This window comes from Colias croceus, chromosome 16 (assembly GCF_905220415.1).
Source record: "Colias croceus chromosome 16, ilColCroc2.1".
Taxonomy (NCBI): Eukaryota; Metazoa; Arthropoda; class Insecta; order Lepidoptera; family Pieridae; genus Colias; species Colias croceus.
Window position 1 is genome coordinate 81,560 of NC_059552.1, and position 20,990 is coordinate 102,549.

At 37.3% G+C, this 20,990-nt stretch overlaps 1 protein-coding gene and 1 long non-coding RNA gene across 3 annotated transcripts in view; both read left to right on the forward strand.

Annotated features, from left to right (window-relative positions):
* LOC123698776 overlaps positions 1 to 19,968 on the forward strand; it is a 37,384-nt gene extending 17,416 nt beyond the window's left edge. For both annotated transcript variants that reach the window (XM_045645565.1, XM_045645564.1), the window contains 5 exons: positions 15,079 to 15,215; positions 18,052 to 18,364; positions 18,651 to 18,847; positions 18,997 to 19,183; positions 19,698 to 19,968. In XM_045645565.1, the coding sequence (XP_045501521.1) occupies positions 15,079 to 15,215; positions 18,052 to 18,364; positions 18,651 to 18,847; positions 18,997 to 19,183; positions 19,698 to 19,813 (950 nt within the window). In that variant the 3' untranslated portion in view covers positions 19,814 to 19,968. The remainder of the gene's footprint in view (positions 1 to 15,078; positions 15,216 to 18,051; positions 18,365 to 18,650; positions 18,848 to 18,996; positions 19,184 to 19,697) is intronic.
* Positions 7,292 to 8,025, forward strand: LOC123698778. The gene is made up of 2 exons (XR_006752445.1): positions 7,292 to 7,451; positions 7,615 to 8,025. It is a non-coding gene; the product is annotated as an uncharacterized LOC123698778 (long non-coding RNA).
* Positions 19,969 to 20,990: the final 1,022 nt, after the last annotated feature.

The window sequence follows — 20,990 nt, forward strand, 5'->3', positions numbered from 1 at the left end:
TTGCTACTAGCTACTCTAAGGATTAATATATTTTCCTAGTCCGATTCTGATTGATTTCCGATTAAAATAAATAAAAAACTAATTCGTTATTTTCAAGATTAACGGAATCGCCAGTTATAAATGGAAATATAAACATTTTCGCACTTCCGAAGAATGCTATGATTCACACAGAAAGCGGAGTGAACCCGTAAAGATCAACATTGTGAAGCAATCTTTGAATACAATAGGATTATTAGTGGTTCATTTTGCAAGAGCTTGAAATCACACAGACATATTATAACCAATATAATATTTCTATATACCATTCTTCATTCATTCATTCATTCATTCTGGTCATTGCCAGTGATCATGATCACGGCCCTGGAGACGATTAAAATATGTAATGTTATGAACTGTTATGAAATACAATGTCAAGGATTTTCATCGCTTTCGTAGCATGATATGTTTGATTATGAAACTATCTATTTGCGTAGGAACGAGGATACAATATAAGCGGTGAACCCTGTGGTTCCCTAAAAATGTTTTAGGTACCTAAATTTTAAGAGACCATGGAGTATGATACGCATTTCATGTGTCTATTATAATTTTTCACAAGATGACAAAATTAGTACTTAACTCATGAAAACATTATAATTTGCTGTGTGGGCGATTCGACGCCTAATCTTTACAGTTTACGAGATAAGATGAAATCTTAACTAATTACCAAAATCTAACCGCTCTTACAACTAAGAAAGATGCCATTTATAATAATTTTGAGGGCTACTTGCATAACGTAATTTAAAGTGTAATTTATCTTAGTTGCGTACATTTGTCATTACGGCTGACCGCAGGGCTGCGGGTTGCGCAGGGCGGCGCGGGCGGGGCGCGGGGCGCGGGGGCGGTGCGGGGATGTCACGTGGGCACTATTTCTGCGCGAGCGCCGACCGTCAATCTCAGAGAGCTCAATCTTACAATCTTTCCGCGTCGCCGTACTCACTGCCAAATATGACCAACGTGAAATCGTTTATGACGTATGCGAAACATATAATTGTATACCTACCTATCTATACTAATACTAATAATATTATAAAGCTGAAGAGTTTGTTTGTTTGTTTGAACGCGCTAATCTCGGGAACTACTAGTCCGATTTGAAAAATTATTTCGGTGTTAGATAGCCCATTTATCGAGGAAGGTTATAGGCTATTATAATATATCATTACGCAACGGCCAACAGGAGTGGAGCCACGGGGGTAAAACCGCGCGGAGCAGCTAGTTATAGATATACTTTGTATAAACTGAGGTAGAAGAACGCAATCAGCTTTAATAATTTTGACCAGCAATAGATAGCGACCGCAACAATATTCTATATTAAGCAAATAACAATGCTATAATCCGTGGAAGCATCACAAGCTGTCCCGGTGCCGCGGCCCACACCCGCCGCCGTCACTCTCAGTTCCGTGTAGCGCCCAGCACACGGTACTGAGTATCTACAGAGAACTGAGCGACACGCGTGCTCGTACTCTTGAAGTCATTAATTATCCCGAAAGTGGGGCGCTTTTCAAATGTCTTCATTTTAATAGCGCGCGCAGAGAGATGCCAAGAAACAATTTATAATTATTTTCTACGACCGCCTAATTTGTTCGCACTGAACTTATCTAGATAGCGCAATTGGATTTTTATTAATTCATCGAGTCGACCGGAATACGCCATCGCTGCCAAATGTTTTATTTGAGATCCGCTGGAACGAATAAATAACGAGTTTAAAAATAGCCGGGTATTATTGTAATGAGACAGAAATATTTGTCAAAAATATGTAGCGAACGACATAGTGCTCGTATTGAGTCACAGAATGCGTATTTGTATTTCGCAGTAAACGAGTCGGTGTTGCGCGCCAGGCGGCCACGTGCTCGCGGCCGTGGCGCCTCTCCGCGAGCGCACTTCCGTCCAATCGCTTAGCGAAAATAAATATATATCCGTTGAAACAAAACCATTTGGCACTGGAACCGAGAGACATCATACGAGAAGGAAATATTTTTATTGAGCGGTGGGACGCGTGGACTTGCTTTAAATCGGTGAGTCAGATCCGCGGCCCGCGCACCAGATGTGGCCGACTCGTTCCGCCCGGGGCGGGGTCCCTGGGCGCACGAGAAATATCTCTGACGCGCGCTTTTTGCGATTTACACGATTTGTCAGCAACACCATACAAAACAACAAAAGCGTTCAGGAATTCATTGACACGTTAGCGGAGGCGTAGTTAGCCGTAATGCCAAGTGCTGAGAGCGCGGCTAAACAGCGGCGGTCCATTTGCTCAGTTATTGAAGCTGTGATTGATTTGCGGTCAGCACACACTTGTTCACGAGAGCCGATGAGAGACGCCTCAGATGTATGATTACGTTTTCATTTCGAGTGACTGCTTATTGTTAAACAGTCTGCATCGGTTAATATAGACTGTTTAATGTTTATGTCTCATGATTTTGCAAAATCTCGCCATTTAATATATCAAACGTATTGCGTCAGTGAAATTCACAACCGATAAAAATATTGGAAATGTAGTTATTGCGTTTGCGCTTATTGTTTTTTGTTCAAAAATGATGGAAAGCTGCCTCGCCGCTCGTCGCCCCGCGACCGCGAATGTAAACAGTTTTAATTGATTCCTTTTATCTCGGCGGAGTTGTGCAAGCTCGCGGATTTATTGTTCGTTTCTAATTTATATTTTTAGCTGTGAGTCGCAAAAATAGGTACTTTTACGAAATTAGGAATCTAGTAGTCTATATTCGTCGGTATGAACTCTTTAAACTGAAATCCACCAAAATATTACATTGGGCTAAATTCTCCAATAATAGGCAGTGAGTAGGCTGAAACGGTTACTGATTAAAATAAACAATCATCAATTATTTTGAAGCGAATGTGTTTATCATAGTTCGAGAAGTTAATTTGGATCTATTTCTTCGGTATGGAAAAAATAGTATAAAGTACAGAAGCATCTAATTGAATGCAAGCGGAGCCCTTTATGATTCATCAAAAGCGACAATTAAATTCATTCAGCACGCGGCGTTAATTTTAAAATTCCACATGATGAATACACGGCAGCTGTTTAACAGCTTTCAGGCCAAATGGAGCAAAGGACTTCACGATTCACAACAAAGGACGGTTTGATTGCTGCACGTCATCGGGTGTTTAATTTTGTAGTAATTTGCATGATAATTGAGTAAATCAATGTGTACCTACGTGGAGGTTGGAGGGTCTGAGGGGGTCTGAGGCGGGAATTAGTAACAATTGGGCGAATAGCTGAAGTGGGCGGAAGTTGGAAGCCACCCGCGGAGCGCACGTGTGCCGGCGCGGGCGCAACGCGATACGCAATAGGGGCACAACATCTCATTTAAACAAAACATTTGAAAATCTTATGCGTATGCCTAATTTTCATGTATTTGTAGATTAATTTGCGAAATGTGAGGATGCTTTTCACGTGTCGATTAGGCGATGAAGGCTGAGGCTCTTGCAAAGCGTTCATATGTTCTCATTTATTTCACATAAAAGTCAAACGTAAAGAACTTAAAGAAGGTGTAATTTATCTCAAGAACAATAAATAGTTACATCCTCTTAGTACTGATTGTATTTCTGTTTTGAGTACTCCTCTGGCAGCCATTTAAACGACTGTATTTACACCATAACTTCATTTAATGCCTGTTACAGCTGAGACGGAAATAGCGTAGCGTTCAATTCTCTTAATGAAAAACATTCCTTAATAAAGCGTATTTATATAGGAAGTGTCTATTTCGTGAATTTACGGAAACGTTGAGCTGACAGTTGATTGACCGGGCTTTGGATACATTTTCCTGGAGGCAAATAATTCTTAGATATACGGATGCTAATTTGAAGCAAAAGTTAATTTGTTAATAATTGTTAAACGTATCTTCTTAATACATTAATGTTTCCATTTCACCTTTAACTAGTTTCTCAAATATTGGTCTGAGCCCGTGTCGTACGCTAGCTTTGTCACACTAGTGGTTGAAGCAATGTTTTATCCCTTTCATCATGTCAATACAAGTGTCATTCATAAAGAATTGCAAATTGTTATTGGAACGAAGTTCCTTATTTTTTCTCTCAAATTGTATAATAATATTTTCCTGTGATATGATATTCCTTTATGTTTCTTTATTTTTTTGCACGAATACGTGCACTCTCTGAGCACACAGAAAGGCATTTTAGACAACTTTACTGTACCTATCGGCCCGTGCGCTCGCTGGGATCGGTCACAATCTGACTGATTGCATTGGGTCCAAACAGGACCAATGCACGGAATGCGTTTTGGTGCGTTGGTGGTGTATCTACCTCTTGTTTGTATATATAATATCACTAGCGGTTCGCCCCAGCTTCGCCCGTGGTACCTACATGTTTACGTTCTTTTTTCATAAAAACTATCCTATCTCTCAAGTTGGATCGAATTGCACATGGTGTGCGAATTTTATTATAATCGGTTAAGTGATTTAGGAGTCCATTGAGGACAAACATTGTGACACGAGATTTTTATATATTAAGAGATATAAGATAAGATAAGATAAGATAAGATAAGATTGGTCGCACCTATCAATTGGCTAAAACTCTTAAAGTTTTTAGGCTAGCAACAGTACTTTAAGTACGATTTTTCGCAGGCAAGTATATATGACTGATTTTGAAATAAAATAATCTTAAATTTGTGATAACTTTCGATAAGTTAGCAAATCGATGGAGTCACCTATTTTGACTTACCTGTTTACACCTATACCTGCTTGCCAGGCATATTCTGTGTATCAAAAACTATCAGTCAAATAAATTTCATTTGGTTATCAAAAGTATGAAGGCGATGAAAAAAATCGATATAAGTTAATTTAATTAAAATAGCCATGACCACTTTTCGATAGGCAAGCAATTATAAGCATTTTTTATATAAAAAATATTGAATAAAAAATACGTCTCATCTGGTTATCAGAACGGTGAAGGACGATCTCCCACTGGCTCTCCTACTATATAGAGCGAAGGTAGAGCCACGTATATTGTGATAGAGCGGCACACTAAACTAGTTGACAATCAGAAATAATATAATATATTGCATAATTGGATATTGCACACCGCGGTATGAGAACGTCAGGTGTGCCCCAGTATCGGCGAGGCGCCACCATCCGGCGATACTTAGGTACTGCTTTCAATCGTGGAAACTATTTTGATAATTTTCAAAAGTTCATTCGTTTTGATAAGTTTATCATTTCATAAGGGACTAAAATAATTAAGAAGGAATATAAGAAGCTAAGGAAATACGAAGGTACTTGAAAATCTATTTTTAAACGTTTGTTTAATTCGCACCAAACGGGAAAGCTTTTACCCTATTTGTATTATTTTATCGAATCGTGTTAATAGTTTTACCATTAGCAAAGTTCCATATAATATGCGTGTTAGTTTAAATATATCGAGATGTTTCTGTGAGTAGTGTCGAAATGTTAACGCGAGGCCGCCGCCCGCCCGCCGCCCGCCACCCGCCCGCGCCACTTCCGATATTTTGCAATAAAATGGACTCCTCGGGAGTTCTGTTTCTGTATTTCATGTTTTGTTTTCATCCAGAATAGGTTGACTTTGTATTGTCAAGGTCAGATAACTGAGAACACTGCCTAGACATAGATCAATGCCTGGTAAACTGTAAAGTATCCTTCCACCACGCCTACAATCTTCATATTATAATCTACTGTTCCCGGAACACTGGATATTAATTATTTGTACGAAACAACACAAGAATGAAATACCTACAACGCGGTTAATCATCACCTGCAGCACTTAAGAATGCCATAATATAATCGTTGTACAACAGATAGCATAAATAGTGTCTATTTTTATACGAAATGAAATTATAATGACAAAAGGTCACGGAATTTTTTTTGGAAACTACTGAAAAAATAAAGAGATGTCGCTCCGTGTCCACGCTCGCTGTATAGTATCTACTATCTATACTATTATTATAAAGCTGAAGAGTTTGTTTGTTTGAACGCGCTAATCTCAAGAACTACTGGTCCGATTTGAAAAATTCTTGAGGAAGGCTTCTGGAGGAAGGCTATTGGCTATATATCATCACGCTAAGACCAACAGAAGCGGAGCCACGCGGGTATAACCGCGAAGCGCAGCAATGAATAAATCGCGTTAAAAATCCATCAAAATCTTTAATTTCGAAATGTATAAAGCTCGCGTAAAACCAAACACAAGAAAAACTACTGAAGAGTTTATTGTAAGTATTGATTTGCTTACTCAAGCCTGAAAAAGAAGGTAGTGCAAATTCTGTGTCTTTAGACCCTTGCGTGTACACTTTTCCTTATCGACAACACCTAAACGTAATATGTATCATCTTCATTTTATCAAAATATTTGATAGTAGGTACCTACTTTAAAAAAATGATTCATATTCATAAATTCAAATAATAACTATTTATGATCGAAGAGTGCTTATGATACATGCACTTGATTCAAAATAGAAGAATGCTAACCGTGACCACCCGTGACTATATAGTCCATTGAATAAAAAGTTCTAGAGTGCGTGAGTTAGTAACGTAAGATGTTTCTTCAGAAACATGTCAAGAGTCCCTAGGTAATAAACATACTAAAACCCCGGGACACTAGGAGGAGCCCCGGAGTGGGGGGAGGGGGGAAAAGGTCCATTTTTTTCATTTTTCGCTTAAATCTAAAAAACGGTACATGTTAGAGAAAAACTTTCAAGGAAAAGTTGAAAGGCCAAAAAATTATCTACAAGTTGTACCAAAACCATTTTTTCCTATATCCTATAGTTTCTGAGTTACACGCAGTAAAAAATGATTTTGGCTCAAACAATTTCCCCATACGATCAAAAAATATTTATTTCTTCCAAAAAACTCACATGTGCAACTTGTGACCGGTATTGATAGATTGCTCTTAATTAGGTCTGTAATTGGTAAAATAAACACATTCCTCCATGGAAGCCTTTAGGAGGAATCGATTGTCAAAATATTATATTAGGGTAGTTTGAGTTACTGAGCTTGATCTTTTTATTTTTTTCTTCCAAAAAACTCAAAAGTGCAACTTGTGACCGGTACAGATGAGTTGCTCATAATTAGGTCTATCATTGATAAAAATACCAGATTCCACCACGGAGGCCTTTACGGGGAATTGAATTTTATTAGGGTAGTTACGATACTTGAACTTTTTGTTTTTTTTCTTCCAAAAAACTCAAATGTGCAACTTGTGACCGGTACTGATATATTGCTCTTAACCCGCCATTGGTGACCTTATATGTCTGTGAGACCGGGCAGTCAAAGAAACCCAAATATTTTTGTCACCGTTTATCGAATTACACTGTGGTTTCGAGTAGCTGCCTAATTTCGCGCCCCCTACCGCTAGTCTATCCCGCGAGAGCGATGCGGGCGCAGGTTACAGAGTTTGAGGATCAACCCGGTGCGTGAGACCGGCGTCACCAACTAAGTAAGTCAAATGGTTATTGTGTATTTTTTTTATTTTACTTATTGTGATAAAGCTGTTGTTGTAATTTATAGATTATATTATATTATTTATTATTTTGCTAGATTTGATCGATATTTTACAAGAAATTCCGAGTTTTTTGTTCAAATTGTGAACACTGTCTCAGCATGCCTTACGAAAGAAATCAGCGTCGTCTCGAGGCTCTTTTGCAAGAAGCAGTATCTGATGAGGATAGATTACAAACGTCATTGGAAATTGAATCTGGAAGTGACTTCGAACCAGATAATTTCGAACCAGATCGCACGTAATAGGTACCAACTTGCTCTAGTTGTTTGGCTGTTGAAGATGAGTGATTTTAGTATTGTATATTTATTTTTTTGGTCGAAGTATTACCATTTATGTTACTTCATTTTATGTTTTCAATGTCATAAGACTGACTAAGCCTAATTTTATTGTTAAATAATTAACATTGTTGTTTTATTTTTGTGTTTTAAAAAACCTTTGTTAAAATACTTGAAAATTTTAGTTATTTCAAAGATATTGTCTTATGCTAATAAAAGAGATTTGATTTATGAAATACCTATGTTTTATTGACAATAAAACATCAAATTTTATATCTATCCCAATAAAAAGAAGCATGAACTGTAAATTACAGAAAAACTCGTAGTCAAAAACCCCGGTGCTTGAGACCGGGGTCACCAACGGTGTAAGTCAAATTCACGTCACCAATGGCGGGTTAATTAGGTCTATGATTGGTAAAATAAACACATTCCTCCATGGAAGTCTTTAAGAGGAATCGATTGTCAAAATATTATATTAGGGTAGTTTGAGTTACTGAACTTGACCTTTTTTTTTCTTCCAAAAAACTCAAAAGTGCAACTTGTGACCGGTACAGATAGATTGCTCATAATTAGGTCTATCATTGATAAAAAAAAAAACAGATTCCACCATGGAGGCGTTTAGGAGGTATTGAATTTATTAGAGTAGTTAGGTAAAATAAAAAGCTTTCGAATTTTTCACATTTCATGGGATGTAGCTCGAAAACGGCTGCGAATAGAAAAAAATGGTTTAGGTACAACTTGTAGATAATTTTATGGCCTTTCAACTTTTTCTTGAAAGTTTTTCTCTAACATGTACCGTTTTTGAGATTTAAGCGAAAAATGAAAAAAATGGACCTTTTCCCCCCTCCCCCCACTCAGGGGCTCCTCCTAGTGTCCCGGGGTTTTAGTATGTTTATTACCTAGGGACTCTTGACATGTTTCCGAAGAAACATCTTACGTTACTAACTCACGCACTCTAGACCCCCCTTGGAGGGACTCATTCAATGGACTATATAGTGGTCGGTATAATATTATTATGTCGTAGTTTTTGTTTTTAATAATAAATAAAAAGTCGCACATAGTAAATGTTATCACAAGTTAGGTGAAATGTACTGAGCATTGATCGCGGCCCAATACAATCATCAGTGGCAGAGCCAAATTATTCATGTGCAATTCATTCAAATAATTAATAGTTGTTAAGACGTTGTATTTTTTGTTAGTTTGTTGGCGATTGTATTGTATGTAGTTTCAATTTATTACATAAGTATTATGAAATAAAGTACACACGTTATCAACTCGTATATTTTCATAAAATTCCCTACATAAACATTAGTAGATACCTACGTGTTTCCTTAATTGAAAATAAAGCTATAATGGGAAAGTGATAAAAAATTGTACACAATGCGTAATTTTGATTTTTATCAAGCTGATTCATTGTATTACCTAAAAATAAACATCCTGTCAGTAGCTTTATAACTATGATTAAGATAAAAAATATGAATTAATTATTTTTTTCCTACTCGTATAGGTACTTCATAGTGTCCGCATGGACTAGAGGCTTAAGGGCCCTTAGTAGGTGAACACGGCAAAATGGACTGTTTTCTATGAGCTATAATTGAAAATATTGAAGTTTTTTCGCACTGGAATTTCTAATATGTATTACAGAACGTATGTGTGATGGGATGACTGTTTCCAAAACACGATTGGAAAAATTTTGCTGGATAAAAAAAATTCCTGAAGTTATCTCAAAAATATCATATAAATGCTCATTACAACCGTATTTTACGATAATAATTCGTATAAAATCACAAATATATAGGTATTTACCTCGTCGATTTCGTGACCGTTTTAGATTTTGAAAATACTAAATATTTTCATTCACTTTTTGATAAAAATGTGAATGGCGCTTACGATTTTTAGTTTCGAGCACGTTGATTCCATACTAAACGCGGACCCCCTCACCGCTTACCTCAGGCCCGAATAGCTGAATTTTCGCTGACCGCCTAACCCCCCTTAACAAAACAAACATACCTATAATGTAAACCATAACCATATGATGATTCTTTCCCATAATGTTATGGATAGCAACAAATAGCTTATTATATTTCAATACTGATATAAGATTAAAAATTCATAATATTAATTTTATGCATAATATTTGAAATTAATGAATTGAAAACCTAATAATTACTTCCGAAATACGAACTATTTTTTATTGTTTATATTGCCCGCATTGACCCGAGTTAAAACTAATTGCAAATAATTAGGTACATTTTTCGAACCGATATACGTACCTACCTAGAAGTTTTTGATTTTAACATTCATTTTTAAATAACGAGGTAAAAACAGTGTATTGTCGTTTTATACCCGACTACAGAAAAGCAAAAGGAGGGTAATGCTTTTGACAGGCTATGTATGTATGGATGTTCATCTGTTCCCTCGTAACTTGCCTTGCCTATGCCTTCGTTGTAAATTGACAATGTCATACAATACTATTCTGAAGTATGCAATATTCTACTATGTAGAGCAGAGATACATTTTCATGTTTGGAAAGGCGTAGTCACACGTTACATATACCTATCTACCGTAGCACTTTGACAACGTGTGACTACGTATACATGGAAATTTATCTCTACATAGTGGAATATTATTGTCCATTTACAACGAAGGCATCTTGGTAGAGTCTACTGTGTCCAATTACTTGCAACTACGTTAGCAATTTTGTTCAGTTCAGTATTCTGAAAATCTTGTTTTATACTTTTTCAGCGCCTTTTTTGTCGTAGTTGTGTTTAAGTTTTTTTACTTTTTATTATATTAATTTAAAATTATCATTTTGCTAAATAGTTTTAAAAATAATTAAGTACCGCCATCTAGGAGTTTAATTTGGAAGTTAGTACATTTGTGAGCTTCAAAGCGAGATGCCACAGTGCCTTTGTGGATTCTGGGCTCTTGCGATAGATGGAGTGCTTATATATATTTTATGTCCTAGTTATCGAATATTAACTATTCTTTAAAAAATATATTTAACTATAGATATGCACCTTCGATTTCACCCGCGTTTCGAAAGAAAAACCCGCACAGTTCCTGTGACAGTTCCTGGATAAAAAGTATGTCTTATTCTTTGTCTTCAGCTCTATATACATACCAAATTTCATTTTAATCGGTTCAGTGCGTGAAAGAGAATCCATCTCACAAACTTTCGCATATTTCAAACTCAAACTCAAACATTCATTTATTCATTTAGACTACTATTTAGTAGCACTTTCGAATCGTCATTAAATAGGTAAGTATTTTTAACATTTACCACCGATTCGGAAAGCAGTATCTATGGAGAAGAATCGGCAAGAAACTCCGTAGTTGCTCTTTTAAAATCATGTCAATATTACATAATATGTAACTTATATCTAACTACATAATATAATATCATAATATGCCAAAGAACTGTCCTGTGGTTTTTACGCGACAACCCTCCATGGGTTTTTATCGTCCATATATTCCTGAATACTGTAGTACGCTCTCTGAACTAGTACATTTTTTATATAAGTTTTAAATTTAGAACTACTAAACTCTTTAATATTGTGATGAATTCTATGGTAAAAGCGTATACCTTGACCCATAAATGAATTTTTAACTTTAGCTTATCGGAAAAATGGCATTTCAATTCTATTCCTGTTCCTTGTGCCATAATCGTGTCTATCTCCTACTCTTGTGTTTAAGTTGGAGCTTTTGTGTACATGCAAAATATTATTAAATATATACTGTGATGGTACAGTAAGGATACCAGTATTCTTAAAATGATCTCTTAGTGAGTCCCGAGCACGTAAATTATATATAGAGCGAATGGCTCTTTTCTGTAAGATAAATATAGTTTCTATATCTGCAGCCCTGCCCCACAGTAGAATTCCATAGGACATAATGCTATGAAAGTAGCTGAAATAAACCAATCTAGCCGTATCTCCATCGGTGAGATGCCTTATTTTTCGGACTGCATATGCAGCTGTACTGAGCTTACCTGCAGCGGTGTTGACATGGGCTCCCCACTGTAGCTTCTCGTCCAATGTTAACCCTAGAAATACAGTAGACTCAGTAGGATGCAATACCTCCCCGTTCAAGGTAACTTATGACCATATATAAGGTATTATGCCAATCATTAATAACCTACTGCATTTCTGTATGGGGAGCCGCCTCGGCCTCGGTTATTATCAAACTAGAGAGAGCCCACCGTTCCATTTTAAAAGTTATGCTGCGAAAGCCCCCTTTCTATCCTACAGTGTCTCTCTACAGGGATGCTAATGTTTTAAATGTACGAGGACTTTATATTTTACATGCAATCATCTCAATGCACAACAAACTCTTAAAATCTAATTTTTACTCAAATACATCAACACGGCTATTAAGAGCACCGACCCCATTGACCAAATGTTTCTTTTCCAAACGTTTTCAAAATTTTATGTTCCCATTCTTATATAACAAATTTAGTAAACTTATTAACTTCCGGCAGTACACGTTACCCAATATTAAATATAAACTATTAAGCATTCTAGTGTCCAAAGACTATAAGCAAACAGAACAGATTCTAAGAATACTATAACTACAATTGTTTAAATAAGCTAAGTATCATGTCCGAAGTTGCATTGTATTAAACGTGTTGGACCCTTTGTGAAACTCCATTTTCATCGTACAATCGTTGTATGGCCCCGCGAGACAGGCTGTGCCTAGTGCGGGGTCCGCTGTTGAAATCTGTACTTATTTTAATAACCTTCCTTTTGGCAAATAAATATTATTTTATTTTTTTTTTTTTTTTTTTTTATCTCTGTTCAACTTTTTTACGTTAGGAAGTAAAAATTCAACACAAGTGGTTTTTTTGGCATTTAATAATAAATTATTGGCAGTAAACCATTCAGATATGTGTAAAAGAGCACTGTTCACTTCGTCAACATTTGGGTTATGCCTATCCACATGAAAAATTAAAGAGGTATCATCTGCAAACAGAACTATTTCACACCTATCCTGCAAATAATAGGGAAGATCGTTGATATATACCAAGAATAAGAAGGGACCTAAAATTGACCCCTGTGGAACACCAATGTTAATTGACGCACCGCTAGAACGTTCTCCATTAACAACTACAGTCTGTATCCTATCATGCAGGTATGACGCTATGAGGTTCTGGGCTTTTCCTTTAATTCCATAGTGATTAAATTTACGTAACAAAGTACAATGTTCAACGCAGTCAAATGCCTTGGAGAGGTCACAAAATATCCCCAGAGCATTTTTTGAGTTTTCCCATGCTTTATATATATGTATTAGAAGTGCAACTCCAGCATCTTTGTGAAACCAAACTGTTTGTTGTGCAGTAAATTATTAAATGCAAAATGACTACTCAATTGGTTTAATATTAACTTCTCGAATACCTTACTTAATGTTGGTAAAATAGAGATAGGTCTATAATTGTTACAGTCTTCTTGATCGCCCTTCTTAAATAGAGGTATAACTTTACTAAGCATTAGTAAATTAGGAAATGTACCATAGTCACAACACTTATTAAACATGAAAGCTAAATTTTTCGCAATATTTTCTATTATATTATTAACTAAATTTACGGACATTCCCCAAAGATCACAAGTATTTTTTTAGATTAAGCGTCTTAAAGGCAGTGACAATATCACTAGCAGTTACGTGTCGTAATTCAAATAATGTACTGCACCCCGCAACATGGTCCCTCAAAAAGGTTTCTGCAAGTGCTGAAGACGACTTTAAACTATTAGTAATAGTAGCAGGGACACTACTGAAGAATTCTTCAAAAGCAAGCGCAACATCAGCACTTTTGTCAATAACCCTGTCATTATTTACAAGTTTTATAGTATTACTTGATTTGCTTTTACCCATTTCACCATTAATAATAGACCAAACTGTTTTAACTTTATTACCAGAATTTTTTCTTTGATATACAAGCGCTTTGCAGTAAAACCAACTTTTTTAAAATTTTTTGAGTAATTTCTAACATAGCTAAGAAAAGATGGGTCTTTATTATATTGCTTCATACCATATAACTCATAAAGAATGTTCCTGCACCTATGTATACTAGCTGTCGCCCATTTACTAAATGGTAAATCCTTGGTAATATTTACAGATTTAACTTTAAATATTTTTACAAATTCATTATGTACTAAATTAAAAAGATTTTTAAACATTTCACAAGGACTATTAGGAAAGGATTGATCATTTAGTACGGGCAGGTTTTTATCAATATTATTCCTAAATTTATTAATGCCTTTTTTAGTTATAGGCCTTACATTAATCCTTTTAAATGTAGGTATGCAATCCCATTCAAAAACTACTTTCTGGCCACAGTGATCCGAAGTCAATGTATTGAGAATATTTTTCTCTAAACAGATGCAGTCACAGTATATATTATCAATACAGGTTGCAGAAGTAGGTGTAATTCATGTGGGTTCGTTAAAAAGTTTATATAGATTAACACGATAACCGCCAAGCAAAAAAGGACATCTTTCCGTTCAGGCCATGTCGGTCAATACTGTCCGACAACTTGACTTTCCGTTCGGGCCACGTCGGTCAACGCTGACCGTTTTAGAAGTGTATTCAATCAACTCGTACAGGCCGTAGGACATTGCTATCAACAATATAGTCATATGTATTGACCCGCGTGGCTCCGTAGATACGGAATATCATGTTGGTTTTCGGAAAATGTAAAGGACTTAGAAAAAAAACACAAAAAAGTAGCAAAATTATTTTACCGCAAATAATAATTATAGTTTGCTTAGCAGGCAGTGTTCTGACTTAAAACAAATATTATTATAATTTATAAAATATATTGTTTTGACATATGTTATTTACTTATTTTATTCTTGAGGATGAATGAAATTTAAAAATATATTTTTTTTTTATAATTGTGACATTAAATACTTAGAATAGAGATTAATATGAAAATATTTTTTAAATGACTGAAATAAATTAACAATTCGTGTAGCCATTGTTTGTAAAAGTAAATCAATATTAAAATCACCACATACTATAACTTGTTTTTACTCCTGCTTAGACGCTTTAATATTTCTTCCATGACTGTCTCAAACATATTATTATAGTCACTGGAAGGGGGTCTATATATATATCTATATTATATATAATATTAGTAGGAAGGTACATACAATATGTATTGTATTGTGTTGATTGAAACCTATAAAACTTTATCCTTATCTTGCTTACACAAAGTTTTCACTTCTAAAAATGGTTCTTAACAATATTTTTTAGGAGCGGCAATATTATAATAGGTATATTTATTGTTGCAGGGCCGCGCGGCGGAGCGGCGCTGCGGCTGAGCGCGGAGCCGCCGGCCTTCGCGCTGAACCAGCACACAGCGCTAGTGGCGCGCGCCGGTGACAGCGCCGCCCTGCGCTGCACCGTGCTGCGCCTGGCTGACCGCGCGGTGAGTGCTAACATCACGCGATACCGTACTCTACACAACATTCTGAGCCAACATGCTTCTCTTGCTTCATTGCTGATATAGCAGACGATTTTAATGTTTATCAAAATAAGGCATTGAATTTACGAAAAATTTGGCATGGGTTGTGTACTAACACACTCACGCTCGGCAGTTGTTTTAAAGGTGTTACGTCTATCCTTGTTGGCGTAAAAGATTGAAAGAAAACCTTTTTAGTTTTATATATTATTTCAATGAGGTAGAAGCGATGAGCGAACTATAACAATATAACTTAGAAATGACAATAAACTCATGTTTCTACCATTAGGTTAGTTTTGTAGACTTTATTTGTGTTAACTTGTTGTAACGTTTAAAATGTTAGATATCTCAAATTGGGATTGTTATACAACTCCGTTTTGATAAATAACTCAATCCGTGTTCTATCCTACACACCATTCTCAGAATATAGATACGGAACACGTCGCAAATAAGCATGACACGAGCACCACTTGAGTGTATCTGCCACTAATGTTTCTCCCAGCTGAGGCTCGAATCTAAAATAAGAGCTGTTTCGACTTAACGGCTGTGTCAAATACATTTTGTATTTAAACGAAAAAAAGCCTGCTTTTGAATGATTATAAATAGATCTTTTCATTCAATTTCGTCCAATGTACCCCTATTGAAGAGAAAATAAACAGATTGGTGATAGCAAGGAAATAAAAAGGTAGGCGTAAATAGAATTTTAATTTCCGATCTTATATTTTTACTAGCTTCCGCCCACGACTTTGTACGTGCATCCCCGTTTTTCCCCGTTCCCGCAAGAATTTCGGGAAATTCTTTCTTAGCGGATGCCTACGTCCTAACATCTACCTGCATGCCAAATTTCAGCCCGAATATACGACCAGTGGTTTGGGCTGTGCGTTGATAGATCACTATATCAGTCACCTTTGAGTTATATAGATTCTATATATGGATTTCGAGATTCACTGGTTTCACTGGATTTCAAGGATTGGCAAGGAGAAAAGATGAAGAAGGAATAATAGATTAACTAAAGGTGTGGAACTTTGTAGGACCCTTCTCAAACTGCTAGACATTGACAATAAGGTATCCATTTACGCGGCATATCTAACAGGCACATTATGAAGAACATTGACAGAGGTACATGACCACTGCCTAGCTCCACGCTCCACACGGCACTAAACGATGCCAATGTCACGCGCTCACCTCACATCCGCCAACATTGCAATGATTATTCAAAATCAGAACATTTTGGCATAATACTTATATCACTCTATCGATGAATATTCTGATGTTAAATTATTAAGATTGACTGCACTTTGCGGCCTTTCACCGTGTTTCCAGGCTTCATTTGAAATGATAGAACATGACACCGCATTTGAAATTTAATGATATATTGAGACAGTAATTGAATACAGGTAACCTATATCCGTGATCACCTGGCGTACATCCGCAATGCCTTGAGACAGATTTCAACGAAGTTTATCTAAACCTTTGATTATTAAGTCAGGCTCCGGATCCACAGACACAATAGAAAATCTAATCTATCGTGTCGTGCTTGGGGCTCAATGGGTTAAATTAAATAATTGTTGTCTATTTGAAGTTGTAAGATAAAGTACAAACTTATTTCTAATTTATCATGTATTAGACTGGATTTTTTGTTGCATATAAATAAATTAATATCTAAAAATGTTGGCCAACTGTGAACGATGCGGGCATTACCTATTATCAAAATATATACATCGATAAACTCGTGGAACTCGTGAACAATCCAAACCATCAAAACTGCGAAATAAAAGTGACAACGTAAAAATAATTCTGGTAAAATTTAGCGGATGCGCTGCCAAATATTCGCGGCATGAATCGGCTTGGATGCGGCATAGTTCGGGAGCGAGCTGGTATGCCCGCGATGTGTGACGCCGGAACCGCATCCTTGAGTAGCGGCCCCGGCGCGGGCGTAGCGTACTACAGCCCAGCAGCACGCATAAATGAGCTTTATATACGACAATCATTACGTACAATATCATTTTTACCGCATAACAAGCGGGAGTGAACTTTTGTACATTGTACCATGTAAATGTAAGCATTTCAATGTATAAAAGAAAATAGTAGGTATTTTATCGTCACGCTGAATGTAGAAAATAAATAGAATACTATTATTTGTTGGCAGTACGTTGCTGGCTCGTAGGAACCCTAAGACCTACGCAAACCGGTCGTCGACTCGCTCTGGGAATAGCGCGCACCCGGAACAGATTCGTATCGTGTGTCAATTCCCATCCGACTCGATGTGTGATTATAATTTATTACTTACCCTGCGCTTAATATTGATGAGATTTATCATCGTGACACTACGCTGGATGAAACTCAAGAGAGCTAAAGATAACGCATAAACTTACTTTAATTTAAACGGTAGAGTCATCCATAACTCTAGACAAAATAGCGATTAAAATAACGAATAAAAGAAAATTTATTGACAAACCGTTTCGCTTTAACCTAAATATACGGTAGTACATGAAAATGAATGCTTTACCACACGTGAGTGGTTTACGACAAATTTGCAATAGAGTAGCGCGGAGCCGTGGCCCAAATACCGCGCTGCTTGTGCTCCACACTAATGCGTAACCGTTTGTGCCGCTTTGCTGCTCCATTATTAAAGTGCTATCGCCATATTAGTCATTTTGTTACAGTTTATACTTTGGTCGCTCACATTATTGCGAATTATTATCTGAAAGCTATTGCTCCCTCGTTATAAATGTAATTTCTATGTCAATGAGCTCATAATTGAAAATTATGTATAACTATAAGTATAAATGATATTTTGCAGGTGTCATGGGTCCGCTCCAGTGATTTGCAGATCCTGACGCACGCGGGCGCGGTGTTTACGGCGGACTCGCGCGTGTCGTGCTCGAGCGCGCGCGACGCGGGCCACGGGCTGCACGCGGGCGGGCTGGACGCGGGCGGGCTGGACGCGCCACCCGACGCCGACGACATCCTCACCTCCGAGGAGGACTGGGACCCGTACGCCAGCCTGCACATCCTGCGCATCGAGCGGCTGCGGCTGAGCGACTCGGGCCGCTACGAGTGCCAGATCAATACGGAACCTAAACTCAGCTTATTCTACAATCTTACCGTAATAGGTACGTTTAGTGCGTATTTCATATTTGTGCATTGTATTGCGTGATGCTGAATGAATCGATTAGTGATAAGGAAATTACTAATAAGCACCTTAACGTGCCCATCATAAACGCTGATATTCAAATTGTGCCCAATATTGACTATTACAATTATTAATATAACTTTATCTGATAAATTCTACCTGGAAGCCAGATGGTCTAACGTAATCAAGTTTTTATTCGTATAAGAAAATACCTTCACATACGTGTCTTTTTAAAGTATTAATATACTTACTTGTAAATGGTTCAGACACAGCGCTCCCCGAGGTGTCGGTGTCGCCGCTGGGCAGCAGCGCGACGCGCGCGGCGCTGGGCGGCGCGGCGCGGCTGGCGTGCGAGGCGCGCTACGTGGCGGCGCCCGGCGCGCAGCTGCCGCCCGCCGCGCTGGCCGCGCTGCCGCCGCTGCGCCTGCGCTGGACGCACAAGGGGGAGACGCTCGATCCACAGGTACTACATTAATGACTGAAGGTAGAGGCTCTGCTAGCTACATAATTATTTGAAATTAAACGTGATTATCCAAAAGTATAAAGTATAATAAAATACCGTTCGTACATTAAGAACGTAAATATGTCTATAAAACAATGAATACACAACAGAGCACACGCGGCGGCATCTCGCTGGACACGGAGCGGTGGGCGGGGCGCGCGGTGTCGCGGCTGACGCTGGCGCGGCTGGCGACGGGCGACGCGGGCCGCTACTCGTGCGCGGCGGCCGGGGCCAGCGCCGACCTCTTCGTGCACCTCTACCGGGACGGCGCTGATGACCAGGAGTATGATATTATTGGTGAGCTTTCACTGCTTGCGTATATGCTACTACTAAATGTTAACAACGGCTTCGATAGCGTGGCTGAAGGGAATTCCCATGTGATTCAACACGGCAAAATATTTCAATATTTTGTAACTTGAAAGAATGATAAACGTTGCCAATATTTTCGAATTTTTATTTTTTATTATTAAAGTTATAGCACAAATAGCTAAATAGTTAGTGGTATATTATTATTATAGCCGTTTATTTGTTTTGTTGAACGCAAAATGTTTGTGTTGGATAGTCGAGTCAAAAACAAGTACTTTTAAAAATAAATGTTTCACTGAGCATTTTTGATAAAATTATAATTAATATGTAATTTTGTCAACGTATTATCACGAAATATAAATAGTTATATGAATTAGTCATCAAAACGTGCATGTATTATCCGGGTGCGATACGCCGGTGTATGTATGATAAGCTAATATTTTGATTTTATCAGTTTGTTAGTAAAATCTAATAAAAATTTTTCCTTATGTCCTTAATATTCCAGGCGGTGAAATGGAGATGCAAAGAGACCAAGCGGATGCCAGGGTCAGCGCTGCGGCCGTTCACAGCAGCGGCATCATGTTAACAGTAATTTGTTTGCTGCGAATGGTTGTTACGTGACAGTCAGTCTTCCAACTCTTTGGCTACCCAGGGAACTGACGCGAGCCAAACTTAGATCTAGGGTCATTGCACGTTAGGAACGATGTGAAAAACTGAACTCGATGTAAATATTGTACAGTTATTTATATGATGTAAATAAATGATTGAATGACGAAGTGTTGCGTTTGATTTGAGAGTGGGAGGGCTGGCACGGGCGAGGCACGCGCGGGGCTATATCGGGCCGATCACAACACACGGTACACACATATACATTGCACACTAGTCTTGCAACAAAGTGGACCCCAATTAATTGCATGTTTATGTCGTTAATCTTTCATTGTTACACACATACTCTTATTCTAAGGAATGCTTTACAATTTTGTCTTTATTATAAAATATTTTATAGGAGTTTCATTAAAAATCTACTTATTAGAAGAATGGATGCGAATCCAAAAGATAATATTATATTACCTATATGTAATTTTAATGATTACATATTTAGTTCCGGCTCAGTTCTACAAATTTATTACATATCAGAATGATGAAAAAATAATAAGTTCACATTTACCCGATAATATAAAATAAATTAAAAAATCCATTTTGAACTTAAGTTTATGGCTATTACTAGAAAATACAGTGTACTTAATATATAGAAACAAAACCACGCGCGAAGCATAGTCTACCCTGGTCTAAAAATAACGCGCTCGAATAAGCTCGCTAAAAGCGGCTCAGCTATTACCGGCTGTAGATGTGTGCGTGCGTGGGATACACACACATACGCGCATAACCGCATTCTCTACATTTTTAGTTAATTTAATTGTTGGTTTCTTCTATTCTTGCCCTATATTATCCACGTACCTACTATTTTAATGGATTAATAGTTTAATAATTTATGCTAAGCGCGCCGAACGCTTCCCCCTACATGTAAGAAGGTATAAGGTTTTATTATAAAACTAGCTTACCGTTCGCGGCTTCGCCAGCTTTGTCTAAAAAATTATAAATTATATACTTAAACTTTCCTCTTCAATTACTCTATCTTTAAAAAAAACTGTATTAAAATCCGTTGTGTAGTTTTAAAGATTTAAACATACAAAGGGACATAGGGACAGAGAAAGCGACTTTGTTTTATACTATGTAGTGATGGAAGCAATCCTGCGAGAGTAGCAATACCATAGACAACGTTTTTGCGTCCTAAACT